At 55.7% G+C, this 15124-nt stretch overlaps 2 protein-coding genes across 2 annotated transcripts; both read right to left on the bottom strand.

Moving 5' to 3' along the window:
• Positions 1 to 1133: 1133 nt before the first annotated feature.
• Positions 1134 to 2266, bottom strand: OVCA2 (OVCA2 serine hydrolase domain containing). The gene is made up of 2 exons (XM_063111058.1): positions 2060 to 2266; positions 1134 to 1722 (listed from the first exon to the last, which is right to left on the bottom strand). Exons 1-2 carry the CDS (start codon positions 2241 to 2243, stop codon positions 1223 to 1225), a joined length of 684 nt encoding a protein of 227 aa, XP_062967128.1. The 5' UTR covers positions 2244 to 2266; the 3' UTR covers positions 1134 to 1222.
• On the bottom strand, positions 1634 to 11087 carry DPH1 (diphthamide biosynthesis 1). Its single transcript, XM_063111057.1, has 13 exons — positions 11014 to 11087; positions 9104 to 9256; positions 8916 to 8979; positions 7163 to 7284; positions 6572 to 6729; positions 6317 to 6438; positions 4469 to 4537; positions 3916 to 4072; positions 3684 to 3784; positions 3152 to 3230; positions 2704 to 2844; positions 2416 to 2524; positions 1634 to 1722 (listed from the first exon to the last, which is right to left on the bottom strand). Exons 1-12 carry the CDS (start codon positions 11072 to 11074, stop codon positions 2435 to 2437), a joined length of 1317 nt encoding a protein of 438 aa, XP_062967127.1. The 5' UTR covers positions 11075 to 11087; the 3' UTR covers positions 1634 to 1722; positions 2416 to 2434.
• Positions 11088 to 15124: the final 4037 nt, after the last annotated feature.

Genomic DNA, 15124 nt, shown 5'->3' with positions numbered 1-15124 from the left:
GAACAGTTTCTATCTGTAGTGAGGAACCTAGAACTTTGTGTAACTTAAAGGACATCAGTCTGGTTGTCAGGATGGGTGGAAGTATTTGTGCTGTATTCCTTAGCCTTAATTCCTGCTCAGTTTTCCTAAGCTCCCTGGGGGTTGAAGGCTAAATAGGACCAATCTTTCAGAAAAGGAACAGGCTTGCCTTTGCAGAGGCAGGAAGCCAGAAAGGGGGCGGGGGGGGGGAGGCCTGGAAGTGGGAGGAAAATAGCTAGAGTGGGCAATCCTTAAAGTGCCTAGGAACAACTAACTGCACTCCCCAAGGGCAAACCAGCTGGGTTGTTTAGCTATTGGCTGTGGCGACTACAGGTATTGTCAATCTCAGAAACCCTGCAGATGGGGTCATTAGGAAAAGGCAGTTTATTCTGTGCTGTCTTTGGTCTCCACCCAAGGTCTGACACCAGGCCACCCTTCAAGCTCATAGTTCAGAGAATCTAGAGTAGTTTTGGAGCAGAGAACACAGCCAGGGTGGGAGGAAAGACCAGCACAAAACTCTCAGGAATCAGGATACAGGAAGCCTAATCACTCTGATCCAGGAAGAGCCTTGCAAGGTGATCTCTTCCCAAAACTTCTCAGGTGTAAATTCATCCCTGATTCAGTCACCAAAGCCTCCTTTCCTTCAGTTTGGGACTTAAGGCATCCAAGAAAAATGTGTGAAAGGCCAGGAACTGGACTTTCATTATAAAATGGGTTTTTCGGGCCGAGCCCGTGGCGCACTTGGTAGAGTGCTGCGCTGGGAGCGCGGCGACACTCCCGCCGCGGGTTCGGATCCTATATATAGGACTGACCGGTGCACTCACTGGCTGAGTGCCGGTCATGAAAAAACGACAAAAAAAAAATAAAATAAAATGGGTTTTTCTCTGTGTACCAGGAAAAAGATGCTCAAATTCCAAATCACCGCTTTATTGTGTGGCAGTCACAGCGGTGCCAGCCCCTACTTTTCCCATGTCAGACCCCTCCCCCTCCCCAATCCAGGGCTCTCTAGCATTTTTTTGTTTGAGTATCAGAAGTCAAAGTCCATTAAGGCCTCCTGCTCACCTTTTCCAAGTGCAGAGCAGGGCTCATATAATAACGAGTCCGGAGAATTGATAGTTGTCTCTTAAATGGTCATGGTGAGGAGCACTAATAGCACGGGGCGGGGGCGGCATAGGTTACAGAGGCTGCCCCAACTGTTGAACTTTCACTCTGCAAACTGGTCCAAGAACTTGAGGTAGGCCTGGCGCTGGGGTGCAGCCGCTGGAATGAAGTGGCCACCAGAATGGGTGAGGGTGATGGCTCCAGGGAATCGGCTAGCCAGTTGCATACTCTCCTGAGAGGGGATGACACGGTCTGTGTCCCCAAAAACATGGAGGGAAGGCAGTGACAAGGGGCTCTGCAGGATGGGTTCCTTGAGTCCAAGGCCCCGGGGACAGAAACCAGATACCAGGATAATAAACCGCGGCAAGGGGAAGCGGGGATCGCCTTTCTGGCCCAGAGCACACACAAGGGCTGCTAGCGCAGCCCCTTGACTGAAACCAAGGAGCCCGTCAAAGGGCCCCAGCTTGTTCAATGCCTGTGCCACCGTTTCCAGGGCTTCGTCCAGACCCCTGCACACTGTGGGCTCTTCCAGTGCGGAGAAAACGTCTGCGTCCTGGTCTGAAAACCACCAGCCTCGAGGCTGCTCCTCCAGAAGACAGGGCCCTACAGAGACATGGGGGAAGAGGATGGGATTAGGGCAAGAACGAATCCGGGGGAGCGGGGGAGGAATGACAAAGGGATGGAGGGTTTGGGAAGGAAGAGGGAAAGAGAGGACTGAGGCGAGAAAGTCTGGGGGAAATGAGGGGGGAACGAATGGGGCATGAACTGGACACCGAGAGACAGAAGCCTGGGAGGGGAAGGCAGGAGTCTGAGCGACAGGAGCTGTGTAGGAGGATTGCGGGCAGAAGACAGGACGGGGGATATGCTGAGGGATCTTAAGGGGACGAGGCAAGACGGAGAAGACACTCTGGGTGCATGTCCGGAGCAGGGCTCGTCTCACCGGCGTCCGGCCCGGCGCCCACGGGGCCCGTTGCGTCGGGAACCGCGTGCGGGCCACCGAGGCACACGAGCTCGGCACGGCCCCGCAGGGCCTTCCTCAGCGCTCCAGTCTTCTCGCGGAAGCCCCGCTCGCTCTGCCGGAAGCCCGCCAGGCACAAGACCCGCAGCGGCTGCCGAGCGGCCATAACGCCGGGCAGCCCGCCACAGAAGCACCGGAAAGGGCCTTTCCCCGAGCGGAAGTAGAATGCAAGGGGCGGAACCAAATGCCGGCACCACCCTGAAGGCGGGCCTCGCCGCGAGCGGGCGTTCCCATGACTACACGTAGGGGGGGGCGGCAGCCAGAGCAGGGGCGGATACCTGGGACCCCCCGAGCGTGTCAAGGAGTGAGCGGTGCCACCTTCTCGTCTCTGCAGCTGCAGTCCTCGCAGGCCGCGGCTGGAGAAGGGCGAGTGGACCCCTCCTGCATCTGAGCCCGCAGACTTTGGTCAGGGTCTCGCATCTACGACTTCCTCCACTGCGTTCCCGTGCATTTCCCGTCGCGGCCGCAGGGCGGCGGCCTCGGCTCGTGCCGACAGGCAGGCGGCCAGTGCCAAGGCCGTGCCCAGAGCTGCCTGCCGCTCATCCCTCCTTGAAGCCCCCGCCTACCTTCCCCAGCGCGGGCCGCCCCGAGGCCTGGGGGGGCCGGTCCCGCCCGTGGTTCACCGTCCACGGTCCCAGGGAGCTGCCAGCGTAGAAGTCCATTGGGTAGGGCTGCTGCCAGGAAATGTCCCTCAGGGCCACAGCCGCCTAGGAGAGGAAAACCGGACAATAACATTTTTCTGCGCCTGGATTACTGAATTCAATCCTCACAACGGCATATGAAGGGCATATTATCCTCACACCACAGAAAGGAAATATGAGGCTCAGAGGGGTTAAGGGACTTGCCTAAGTCCACACAGCTAGAAAGTGGCTCAGCTGGGGGATTCAAGATAGTCTGAACCTATGAACGTAACTAAGTGCTGTCTGCCTGCATCACTCCACGTTGGACCCTTCCCTTGACAGAACGAGGGGGAAAGCCCACTATCTCCCAGGGACGATCAAAACTTGGTGTTACCTCATAGGGTGTCAGCAGCGGCTTGGGGAAGGTTGTGCCCCAGTCAATGGAGAGGCGTGGACATGCCACCTGCACCCACCTGGGAAGGGAAGCCAGGTCAGACCCCAACATACAGTGTCCCCAACATACCCAGTAATTAATAGGATTTATTAATCTTAAAGACTGTCACCAACTGCTGTATTGTTGCTTTGTTTCCTCCACTGACTGCGTTTTCTTGAGGGCAACTCATTTGTGACAGTATCCCCAGAACCAAATTTTGTGCCAGGTACAGTACAAGTGCCAGCCACCCCTCAAACTCATCTCATACAGAACAACTATGAAGTTGCCATTGCCTCTGAGTCCCAAAGCCAGACCAAGCAGGCATGACCCACAGCCAAGAGTAGCCCTGCTAGGTAAGTGCTCTGTAAACATCACAATTTTGTGACCTTGGAAGCAATTCCCATTGCCGCCAACATTCAATATGTGCTGGCCAGGACCCAGCTTCTAAGCTTCTTCAGCCAGAGTCATAGGTTGGTAAGGTGGGGAAACTTACACATCCACCTCAGGAAGTAAGCTAAGCTTGCTGGGGAAGATCTCAGAGAGCAGCAGCCTCACGAAGGGAAGTTCCAAGGCTCGGAGTCGAGATTCCAGGTGCTATTGGGAGAGGGAGGCAGAGCTGGGTCACCATAATCAAGCAGCCAAAGCTAAATCCCTCGGCCTAGTGATTTTCCCAGCTGGGTTTCCAATCAGTCCCCTCCCACAGAGGCCATCCTTAGTCCTCTGACCTCCAGGATCTTTGGACTGCCCTGGCGGCCCAAAGTGCCCAGAATAAGGCCCCAGGATTTAGCTGAGGAGGCAGTGGCTATGGCTTCTTGGCGGGCAGCCTGCATGCGCTGATGGTCATAGTGCTCTCTGGACAGGACTTTGCTGTACGGGTCATATCTGGAAAAAAAGCTGACGGGGTCACTGTGACAGCCACTATCGGGACTCCCACTGTATACATGGTTCCCTGACTCAGCCCCTTGGGCTCCTGAACCTTTGGTCCCCATGCAGGTAATTAGGAACAGAGGCTACAACAGGGATTGTCACTGAGAAGATCAGTCCCACAGCAGGAGCAGACAAGAGCTGGGGAAGGTTTTAGGATCTTAGTGTGAATCCCAGGGGATGAGCAGGCAACAGCAGCCCTGGGCCTAATGCCCAGATCCAGGGCCCAAGTGCCTCAGACCCTTAGGGCTGTTTAGTGGCCAGGGAATGAGGAGGTTTCAGCTGACTGAGGGCCTCAGTGGCAGGTAATCTCACTCCTTGTCAGCTGGTAGCCCAGCTCAGCCTGGCCCATACCGGTAAGCAGGGACATTGGGATTGGCAATCATGACTGACTCCAGATGGAAGCGGCCATCTCCAAGATACCTGCAGGGGAAGGAAAGGAGGCTGTGAGTGTGGTGTGGGGCAGCAGAAGAGGCCCTCTGTTGCTTAGAGGTCCAGAGAACTGAGTTCTCAGCTGGCTGTGCTGCTGACTCTGTGTAAACTAGGACAAGTCATAATTTCACCTCTTGGGGCCTTGGTCTTCTCATGTGTAAAATAAGGAGTTTGAATTGGATGACTGTCAGGTCCCTCTAGTTAAGTAATGCAGAATCTAAGAACTGCCCTGACCCAGTGTTCTGGGCGAAGAGTAAAGGAACAGCCACGGACATGGTAAGGCCACCTGGGGCTCTAGAGATCCTAATTTGGAAGTTGAGGGACAGAGTCCCCCTTACCAAGCTCAATATAGATGTAGAAAGTAGTGTTCAAGGTGTCACCTATGCTGTAAATGAGGTTTCAGTGTATACACTGGCTACTCTCTGCCCAAACTGGCTCTTGGGTCCAGTTACTGAGTTATAACAACAGCTACTATTTTTGGACTTGTGCCTTCTGTGCAGCAGGCCTCAACTAAGGACCTGATGTGTATGAGTTCACTCAGTCCTATCAAATAATCTTCCAAGATACCTATAGTATCCCCATCTTACAAAAGATACAACAGAGGGGGCTGGCCCATGGCTCACTTGGGAGAGTGCAGTGCTGATAACACCAAGGCCACAGGTTCGGATCCCATATAGGGATGGCCGGTTAGCTCACTTGGGAGAGCGTGGTGCTGACAACACCAAGTCAAGGGTTAAGATCCCCTTACCGGTCATCTTTAAAAAAAAAAAAAAAGATACAACTGAGGTTCAGGGATGCTAAGAAATTTGCCCAAAGTTACACAGCTATGAAGGAATGTATCTGAGACTTGACTCCAGACTTAACCACCAGGCCGTACCGAGCATGCGCGTCTTAGGAGATGCTCTCCCTCACAGTACCTTCCCAGGCCATAGAGACTCCAGAGCATGGAAGATAACTGGCCTGTGGTAGCTCCTTCTCTCCCTCTTAGAGACCACACCTCATTCTGATGAATAGCCAACACTCAGGGTGTCCCTCCCTCCAACAAACACCTTGAAGCCTCCAAGAGTAGGCATCTATGAGCTCAGAGTTATGCAGGCACAAGCACAGGCACAGGGAGAATGTTCCTTGGGGAGAAGGGCTGCTGGCAGCCCACTTGGGCTGGGGGAGGCCCTGATGTGGGCCTGTCTAGAGGCAGGGTTGTCCTACGTGGGCAGGAGGTCCTGTGGGACCAGTATTCAAAGCCCAGAGGTGGAGTTGAGTTGGGGAGTGTCTCTCCCTTCCTCCCTGCTATTAGCTGGGAAGAAGGCGTCCCTCCCCAGTCCCAGCCCGGGGAGCTGTCGACTCTGAGGCTGGCCGCATTCACACAACATTAAGCATTTCCATTACCTAAAATAATTAGGCAGCAGGAGACACACTGCTCCTGCTTGTTAGCTGTCCGGATGCTAAATTAATGGAGCTGCAGCCTGGGCGTGCCCATCCATCTTTTCCAATTATATTCCCACCATTTCTAGCCCATCCTCATCGCCCTACCAGGCCCTCTGATTCCTGTCCCCATCCCTGGCATAACCTTCTGGATGGTGGACAGAGCACTGGAGAGAGAGACAGTAGTCCCTGAAGTCTAGTCCCTGTTTGGTCTCCACTTCATAGTGTGACCTTGGGCAAACAGGTAAGGAGCTTTAGACTCAGTTTCCTTTCCTGTATGATGGAACCCAGGCTCCCTCTCAGCATGCATTTTTGTGTCTCTATTACTTGACTCTCTTTTGAACTTACACAACAGCCTCCACCTCTTTGGGAAGTCTTGGGGACGTGCAGCCCAGAATCTCCCCAGGCGACAGGGGTTTACACTGTGGGACACTCACACGATACTCAGCTTTCAGCTCCTGGGCAGCTGCCTGTAGGGACAATGGGGAAAGAGAGCCAGGGTCAGAGGAACAGTCTGAAGCACCTGGCGTGGGCATCCAGGAAGAGCCCAGAGAGCGGCCGCTGTCAGCCCCACAGAATGCTGGGCCTCCTCATTCTACTTACCTGCAAGGTTGACACAAACTGAATGGTGCTGACCAGGGCAAGGGCACTGGCTGGGGGAAAGGTAAGGCGGATAGAGTCCAGTAGGTGGGTAGTGTCTATCCGGATGTCCACAAAGACATACAGCACCCGCAAGTCTTGGGCCGAGGTGTCCATGGGAACTGGGAGGAGGAAAGAGTTTCAGGAGACTCTGTTTTGGAAGGCAGGAGAGGTAGAGGACCTTGGTCTGGCCTGGATCAAGGTCTCTAAGCAGCCAGAACCAGTGGCTTCAGCCTGGGCGTAGAATGCATAGGGGAGGAGGGGGTCACAGATCCCCTAGAAGTTCCTTCTCAATCAGGCTCCTCTGTCACTCGGCCAGGGGCCCAGCCTGCTCTACCACTAACAGCCGCATCTGGGACAGCAGAACAGTTTCCAAGGCAACGAAATTCAAAGGAAAGATCCACCTGCAGAGCAAGAAGGCTGGCAAGGCCATCCCAGAAAGCAGAAGGGACCTTGTGCCTGTGAGCAGGACAAGAAGGCACTTTGATGGAGGTTGGTGTGCAGCCTAACTCCTTGCCAGCCCTACCAGGGCCCAGGTGTCTTGACCCACCATACCTAGGCAGCTGTGTCCATAGTGCACCAAGAAGTCAGCTCCCAGGGCTCTTGCAGTAAAATCATCCACACAGCAGGCCCCATAGGTCACATCACCCATCACCATCACTTCAGCCTCTGTGAACCTGTGGAGGTGGGGGTGGGGGACAATGTGACAGTGACACAAAGAGCAAGGTGGAAGAGAGAGCTAACGCTGTGGAGGAATCTCAGGGCCCAGCTCCTCTTTCCCTACCTCTACCAATTCCTTGGGTTGGCAGCTGCCATTTCTGCCTACAAAGAGTAGGAGGGGCACAGCTGCCACCTTCCTCAGCCCTGGCAGCAGCTTCTGGAATGTTGCTGCATGAGAATGGTCTCTGTAGCACCCCGATTCCTCTGCCCAGGCTGAGACTGCAAGAGGGACCCTCAACCATCAGCCTGCATACGTGGGGCCAAACACAGACCCCCAATGTCCTGACTCATCCCACCCAGAGCAGTGAGCATGCACACACATGCAAAGGTACCCACTCCCGTGCCCTAGCATCGTGCTGTGGGTGGGCATGGATGTATGTACGCACAGCCTCCCTTTTACCCAGACCCCCACTACCTCCCCACCTATAGGCAGGGCCCTAGGTCCACAGGCTGGGGGGACCCTTACACAGCTCCCCCACAGCACATGGCACCACCCACACACCTCATGCGTCAGGAAGAGTGGGCTCTGGCCAGCACATTGCCATGGGATCTGCTGCCAGGCCTGAATCACTGGGGGGGAGGGGAATGACAGAGGTGGGTGGGGAAGACCCCGCACCTCCTGAACACCACCGGAGTGGAGCAGGAGAACCAGCTCTTCCCCAAAAGAGACCACACCTGGGGTATGGGGCCTGGCTCAGTGACTGGGGTCCCACCATTCTTCCTCTGGGGGTGTGGTGGGGGAAGCTGAGCTGCTACCAGTCAGCCCCCTCTTCCACCTCCTTCCCCAAATCAGGCTGTGCACAGAAGCAGATTATTCAGCTCCTTAGAATGCAGCCCAGGCGTCTGAGTCAGCCAGAGCACTTAATTTTTTATAGATTAAAATGTATGCAAATTGGCCTGAGCCCCAGAGAGCATCCCCAAGGGGCAAGAGGGTGGGAGCAGGGAAGTGAGTCTGTGGCAGTGGGATGGGGGAGCAGGGTCGGGGGAGAGCAGCAGCAGGGAAGTGGGAGGTTCCCAGCACGAGATGACCTCCCCTTTCTTCATTCCCCCTCTCTGTTCCTGTGCTGGTTCCAGAAGGCTGAGCGCTCACCTCCCCCCCTCCCCAAGGATGGCTCATTGTACTGAAGAATCTTAAAACAAGATGGGGTAGGGGAACTGAATACCTTCTCCTAAGGCACCTCTCTCCCCCTGCCAAAACCATCCTTGCCTTACTCCCGCAAATGTGCTAGAGAAAAAGGTGTCTCCCAGCCCGACCCCTCACTGACCATTCAGCTCATTTCAGGGTCAGCTCTAAGAATTCTTAGGCTCCTCCCCAGTTCCTACCACTTGCTCTGGGCCTAGCTTTGGAAATAGTGGAATTAACTTCTTCCTCTCCCAGGTTTTTTAGGGGAGGGGAGATTTATAGGACAAACACGGATCTCAGCAAGCTGAGAGTTTTGTTTGGGGGGGTTTCCCTTAGTGTGTGTGCGGTTGTGGGAGAAGGGGGAAGGTACAGGTCCAGAAGGAAAAAATGATGCCAACAGAAAGGGCTGTAATGGGCATGGGGAGGGTCTTGGTTCAGCTCCCTCCCCAGTGCCCCAAGCCTCACCTTTCCAAGATATCCACAATGGTGCAGGCGAAGAGGAGGAGGCCTTCAGGCATTTGCAAGGCCACTGCAAGACAGAGCAGAGACATGGGAGGCAGAGGGCTAGGAAGAGGCTAGGATGGGGATACTACCCTCTGTCTGGGCCAGGCAACCTCTCAATCCCAACCTCAGCTCAATGCTTGGGAGCTCACCCTTCTTGGCCTGGGCTTGTTGGATCCTCCAGATGGTCTTGGGGATCTCAAAGTTGTAGTTGGAAGGCAGAACCTGGATGGCTGCCTGCAGCTGGGGGTTATTCAGGATCTCAGGGGGGATCTGATTGGCCAAGCGGCCCCGAGGGGCCCGACCTAGGGCAAATATAAGGCCTGAGTCCATGTCTGGTCTAGACAACTAAAAGACCCAGCTAAGCTGTTAATTCCATCAACTTTAAGGCCCAGATCCCAGTCATCAAGGGGGTTGGTCCAGCTTTCTTCCCCACTGAATTCATCCTGAAGGTAGAGAGACAACCCATTAAACCAGGAGGAAATCTGCATATTTAATGTCCATGTTGTGAGATTACTGGGAATCAAAGACAGGAGCCCGTAAATGGGGTATGACTCACTCCTTATCTCAGGAGAATAGAGGTGACACCAGGGGACTGAGGGGCAAAGGGAGTGAGTCTGAGTCCACACAACTGCTCCTTGATAGAGAACAACTCTGTGGAAAACCCAAGAGCCTACCCAGCCCAACCAGTCCGGGAAAATGCCCCGCTTCTTGACACACTGAGAACATCTTGAAGCTTCAAGGTCCTAGATATAAGATCTATAAGCAAAGTGTTATAAGCACAATCTAAAAGACTGCCCCCCTTACTCCAAGTTCCACTGACTATGCTCACAATGGTTAATTTCTGCATTCCTCCCTCTCATTTAAAAAAGAAATAAACGTCATACATTGTTCCTCCTTACCTCCACCCCAGAAAGGATGGAAAGAACACACTGTAGTCAAGACTGTGGACATATAGATAAGGACAGAAAAGCGACCTTACCCTTTAGGAGCTAGCAGTCTAGTGGGGGTAAAGACAGGTATACAAATAATCACAACTGCTTGAATAAAGGAGAATACATTGTAGCCTTTACTCTGCACTCGTCCCATTCCCCACAATTCAGCTTGGTTCCCAGTTATCTCTTTAGGGGCCAAACAATTTGGGGATGCAAAAAGTCAAGAAATAAATGTATTCAGTGAATATTTACTGCGCCTGTACTACATGCCAGAACTTCTGCTAGGGCCCCTCACAATGATAGGAGGGATCCTTGCAGACCTGAGCCTTCATCCACTATGTGTTTGGGGTGGGTGGTGGTGGTGGTACAGTGGAGAACTAGCTTGGCAGACTAAGGCCCTGAGACCAGATTCAAATGTTATCAATGCTACGGTTTGGGGTCAGCTGTTTCAAAGGCTTTGGACAACCAGCCCAGCCTCCCTGGGTCACTGGCAGAACCTCCTTTGACAGGCCCAAGTCCCTAGTGGTCGTTGGGATGTGGAGCTGCTAGCTTTAGCAGCTCACAAAGCAGCTCACTAAGTCTCCTGGGCCAGTAGACCCCTCCTTTATCACGTGGTTGTGATCTTCTGTTTACATCAGTATTTCCTGGTAGACTGTGAGATTCCCTAAGGGAGGGGTTGTATTTTAGTCCCTCCGCCTAGCGCAGTCCTGGCATTCAGCGGGCGCTCAGTTAACTCTGGTGAGTGAAACCATGTGCCTCTTCCCAGGAAGCATTCCCCGAGGACCCACTGGTGAAATGCCTGCGGCAAAAGACCTGGTCCCTTCCCTCCCTGTTGGGTCCGTCTCATCCGCCAAGCTTCAACCGGCCAAGGCAGGGGGATAGTTTCCTACTTGAGGACTACAAGCTCCTTGGAGGGGCGGCTGCTCTCGATCGCGCTTTAAGCCTGCAAAAGGAAAGACCGGGCCCACTGGGCTCCGTTGACAGCGGTCCAGAGCAAGTAACAGCGGGGACTTCCAGATCTGGCCCAGAAAGGCGCCGTCGCTGTCAAAGGGGGCTGGTCCTGTCCTTGACTTGGGGGCCCCACCCAGAGATGTGAGGTCCGGAGGCCGCAGCGTTGCAGCACCCACCTCTGCTAGGGCCGGTTCGGCCGCTCTGCTCCGCAGCCTCGGACACAACCAGCGCCGCCATCACCCGCCTGCCCACGTGGGACCAAAAAGACAGCGCTGGAAGAGCGCGGAGAGCACAGACATTGCGATCGATCGCCGATTGGTCAGCGAGGGGCGGGGATTCTCGCTGGGCGGGGACCATCTCAGCCCAGAAGATCCGACTCTCAGGATCCCCTAGTGGTCCCCGACCACCATGATTGTCCTCTCCCCAACCATTCCCACTTCCTTTCTGATCTGGCCCGACCCTGGCACTCTGGGACCAGTGCTCCCCCAGGCCGAGTCTTGTGAATGGGGACGCCCGCCAGGTCTTCCTTCAGCTTTCCTCCGTCTCCTCTCCTAGTAGCAGTGCTCAGCTGGAGGTGTGTTGTTGGGGCCACATTCCCTACCAGAGGACCCCACTGCTCGGGCAGGACAGAACTCTACGCCTACCAGCCCAACTCCAAATTGAGACTCTTGGTGCAGATTTGCAGAGGGGCCCCCGGTTCTCTTGTCGTCTTTGGAATCTACGGTTTGGAAAGCCCACATGGGAGAAACTGTCGCTCAGGGGAAGGCCTGGTGGCTGAGGGTGCTTTCCTGGGAGGGTGGGGCAGCCTGAGGACTCCATTGCTTACTTAAACTTTCTGGATGCTGGCCAACCTTTGCCCTGCCTAGGCTGCCTCTCAGGCCCAGATAGCCTTTCTCCTGATCAGGCCAGAGCTCCTGGGACTCCAAAGCAGAGATGAGACAGCCTTGCCTTTGGAAGAGCAAAGTACCTGCAGGACTGGACCCCAGCAAAGTCTGCTGCGGAGCAATGGTCCCCCAGGGCTGTTTGCCCACCCAGCCCCTGGCACTACCCTCCTCTCTTTGTTGGTGCTATGAGCACAGTTGGCCCTTTAAGGAAGCTCTGTGGCCTCAGGCTCCCCTGCGGCCCTTACTGCTTGGAAACCCCTAATTAAGGTGCAGGGAGAAGTGAAAACAAGCAGCCAGGGACAGGCTCTGCCTGAGAGGCTTCCCAGAGAGGAGGGATGGCTAGTTAGGCTGGGAGTGAGCAGCCAAGGAGAGGATCAGGAGGGGTCAATGCTCTGCCCCTCTGGCCACGGGCGCTCTTAGACAGTTATAGCTTTGGCCAGGAATGGGCCAACATGTGTCCCAGGAACATCCTTCTCACCTTGATAAGAGTCTAGCCTGGAGTTTTCCATCCTGTCCAGCTTCTCTGGACCCCCAGGGTGCAGGATCTCATTCTAGGTACCCACCGTGAGCAGCTTTAGGCCTGGTTGCAAGCTGCGAATTCCAAGGGGGAAAGACTGGCTGCACCAGAGCAGTGGCTTCTCCCTAGCAGGCTCCGCATCCCTTAGGACCTCAGAGGAGGGGCCTGTTGATGAGGAAGGCCCCATCCTCTCATAACATTGCCCCATGGCTTCTGTGGTGAATGAGCTGCACTGGCCTCCATTAAGAAACCAAGTGATGCCTAGGAGAACTGGGTGTCAAGAACAGATGTGAGAATGCTCCCCAGGACCCTGCAGTGCAGGACATTGGGGGCTGCCATTCAGCTTGGATAGAGGACACCTCCATCTGTCCGCGGGGGTCTCCCTGCCTGTTACTCAGCAGTCTGAGTAATTACTGCCTGACAAGAAGGCGGGTACGGTGCACCCCCACATTACACCACAACACCCGCCTACAGTCACCCCCACCCCATGGCTGGACTCCAAGACAGCACCCAGCCCTCCTGAGGCCTGAAATAACTCTGCTTCTCACACTCACGCCCAGCCCGAGCCAACTTTGCCTAAGATGCTGGATATTTGTGGGGCAGGGGGTCATGGGAGGTGGCTTGGGGAGATGGAAGGAGGATGAGCATACCACACTTTACCACTGATCTGCTGTGTAACATCGAGCAAGTTGTTCAACCTTTCTGGGCCTCGGTTTACTTATGGAGGGCCTCTGCAGCTCTTAGTGTCATAAAGTTCAGCTCTGGTATCTGCCTGGCAGGGTTTAGGAAGGGTGTAGGGTCAGCACAGTCGTGCAGCTGGTGGAGTGGAGGCTAAGAGATGGGATGCCTCACCTTCCCTTCCCACCCCAAGAGGGACCAATCATTTTTTTTTTTTTTTTTTTTTTTTTAAAGATGACCGGTAAGGGGATCTTAACCCTTGACTTGGTGTTGTGAGCACCACGCTCAGCCAGTGAGCGAACCGGCCATCCGTATATGGGATCCGAACCCGGGGCCTTGGTGTTCTCAGCACCACACTCTCCCGAGTGAGCCACGGGCCGGCCCAAGAGGGACCAATCTTATTAATCTTCAGAACAAGGTTACTTCTCACTTCAAGTGCTTGCACATTCTCTCCTTCCTGGAATGTCCTTTCCCCTTCTCAGCCCTATGAACTCAGCCCTCAAGACCTAAGTGCAAGGGCACCTCTTCAGTGAATGTTTCCTGATTATCCTTCACTCCCTTTCAGAGCTAGCAGAAGCCCCTCACATAACTTCTGTCGCATTCTAAGATGGTTTCTGGGTCTTTTTTCTCTCACTACGCCATAAGCTTCTGAAAGTTCAAGCTCAGCCTGGAGCCTCAGTGTCATTGAATGCGTGTATGAGTGACTGAATGATACTGGCCTTCTTTTTGGCCTTCCTGTCATGCCAAGTTATCCTCCAAGGAGGACTTCAATTAGATCTCTGCTTAGATGTCACCTCATGTCAGCACTAGAACAATACCCTTCTTTTCTTCCAAGCACCATCTCATATGGACTTTCTTCATTTGGCCACTATCAGAATGGAAACTCCACGAGGACAGGGACCTTGTCTTTTTCACTGGCTGAATTTCCAGGAATAGTAGTGACCCACACACGGTAAACTCTCAGGAAATGTGTCTGGAATGAGTGACCTGGACCACTGTCTTTTCCCTCAGAATCTCTCTTATCCCAGGCCAGTAGGGGGTGCTGGCCTCCACCCAGGATCTTGCCTGGCCTAAACCCTCTCTACACTCAGCCCAACGTTCCCCTGCAGGACCCGCTTTCTAAGCGGTACCTCCTCCGTTTCCCGCGAATCCCCGGGAGGGGTCTGTGTGGACCGCGGGAGGTCAGAGGCCCCCCCAGGCGGCGAGAGCCCCCTTGAGTCCCGCATTGGTCTTTCCCTTTCTGTGGGATTTGCAACTGGGCCTCTCCGAATGCTCGCTGCCCCTTACCTCCCCCCAAAAGTACAGTGTCCTGGGACGCAGGATGCGGGGCGGCTGGGTTCGCCTGAGCTGTTCTGGGCGGAGAAGAGCCGTCGAACCTCCGAGGAGGAAGGGGCGCTGGCCAGGGAGGAGATGGGGCAGGGGTACGGACTTGTGATCCGGACTCTGGGCGGCGGTCCTCCCGTCCCAGCCGGTCGGCAGGACGCGCCCTTCCAGCAGCCTCTCCCGATGACCTCCATCCGCGAAGGGCGAGCGGGCGGGGACTGGGCTGCGGGCGCGGGCTCCGGGAAGCCCGCGGGGCCGGGCAGGGGAGTGCGAGTGGCCAGACGACCGGTCCGGGGGCTGGGGCAGGTACTTGGACAGATGCCGGCCGAGGATCGTCCCCGGGGGCGGGCGCAGCGAAAACACCTTGGGAGGCGGCGCCGCGCGGTGGAGCGCCGCTGCCCTGGGAATAGGACGGCGCTCGGCACCGCGAGCTGAGAGCACTTTCATAAATTTTGTATGGGAGGCGCTCGGTGAGCGGGGGCGGGGAGCGGAGCGGGAGGGAGGGAGCTAGCGAGCGAGGGAGGGAGGGAAGAGCAGGAGGGGTGGGGAAGCCGGGGGGAGGAAGGGAGGCGCCCGGCTCCGCTGATCTCCGGGTCCTGCAAACGCGCGCCGGGCGCTCTCCCCGGAGCTCGGCGGTGCGTGTGAGCACCCTTTTGCAGCAGCAGCGGCGGCTGCGGCCCGAGGGGGCGGAAAAGAGGGGGCCGCGGCCGGCCGGCTGGGGGGCGGCGTCCCCCCTCAAAACCGCCTGCAAAGTGCTCCGGGCGGCAGAAGCAGGCCGCCGGCTCCGCGGAGCAAGCGGCTCGCCCCGGGGCTGAGCGAGCGCGCGGGACTGCCGGGCCGCGCCGCGGTTGCTGGCGGGCGCCGGTGCCTTCGGCGCGGGGTTTG

Source organism: Cynocephalus volans, chromosome 10 (genome assembly GCF_027409185.1).
Source record: "Cynocephalus volans isolate mCynVol1 chromosome 10, mCynVol1.pri, whole genome shotgun sequence".
NCBI classification, from domain to species: domain Eukaryota; kingdom Metazoa; phylum Chordata; class Mammalia; order Dermoptera; family Cynocephalidae; genus Cynocephalus; species Cynocephalus volans.
The sequence above is the reverse complement of the archived record's forward strand: the minus strand, read 5'-3'. Positions and strand labels throughout refer to the sequence as shown.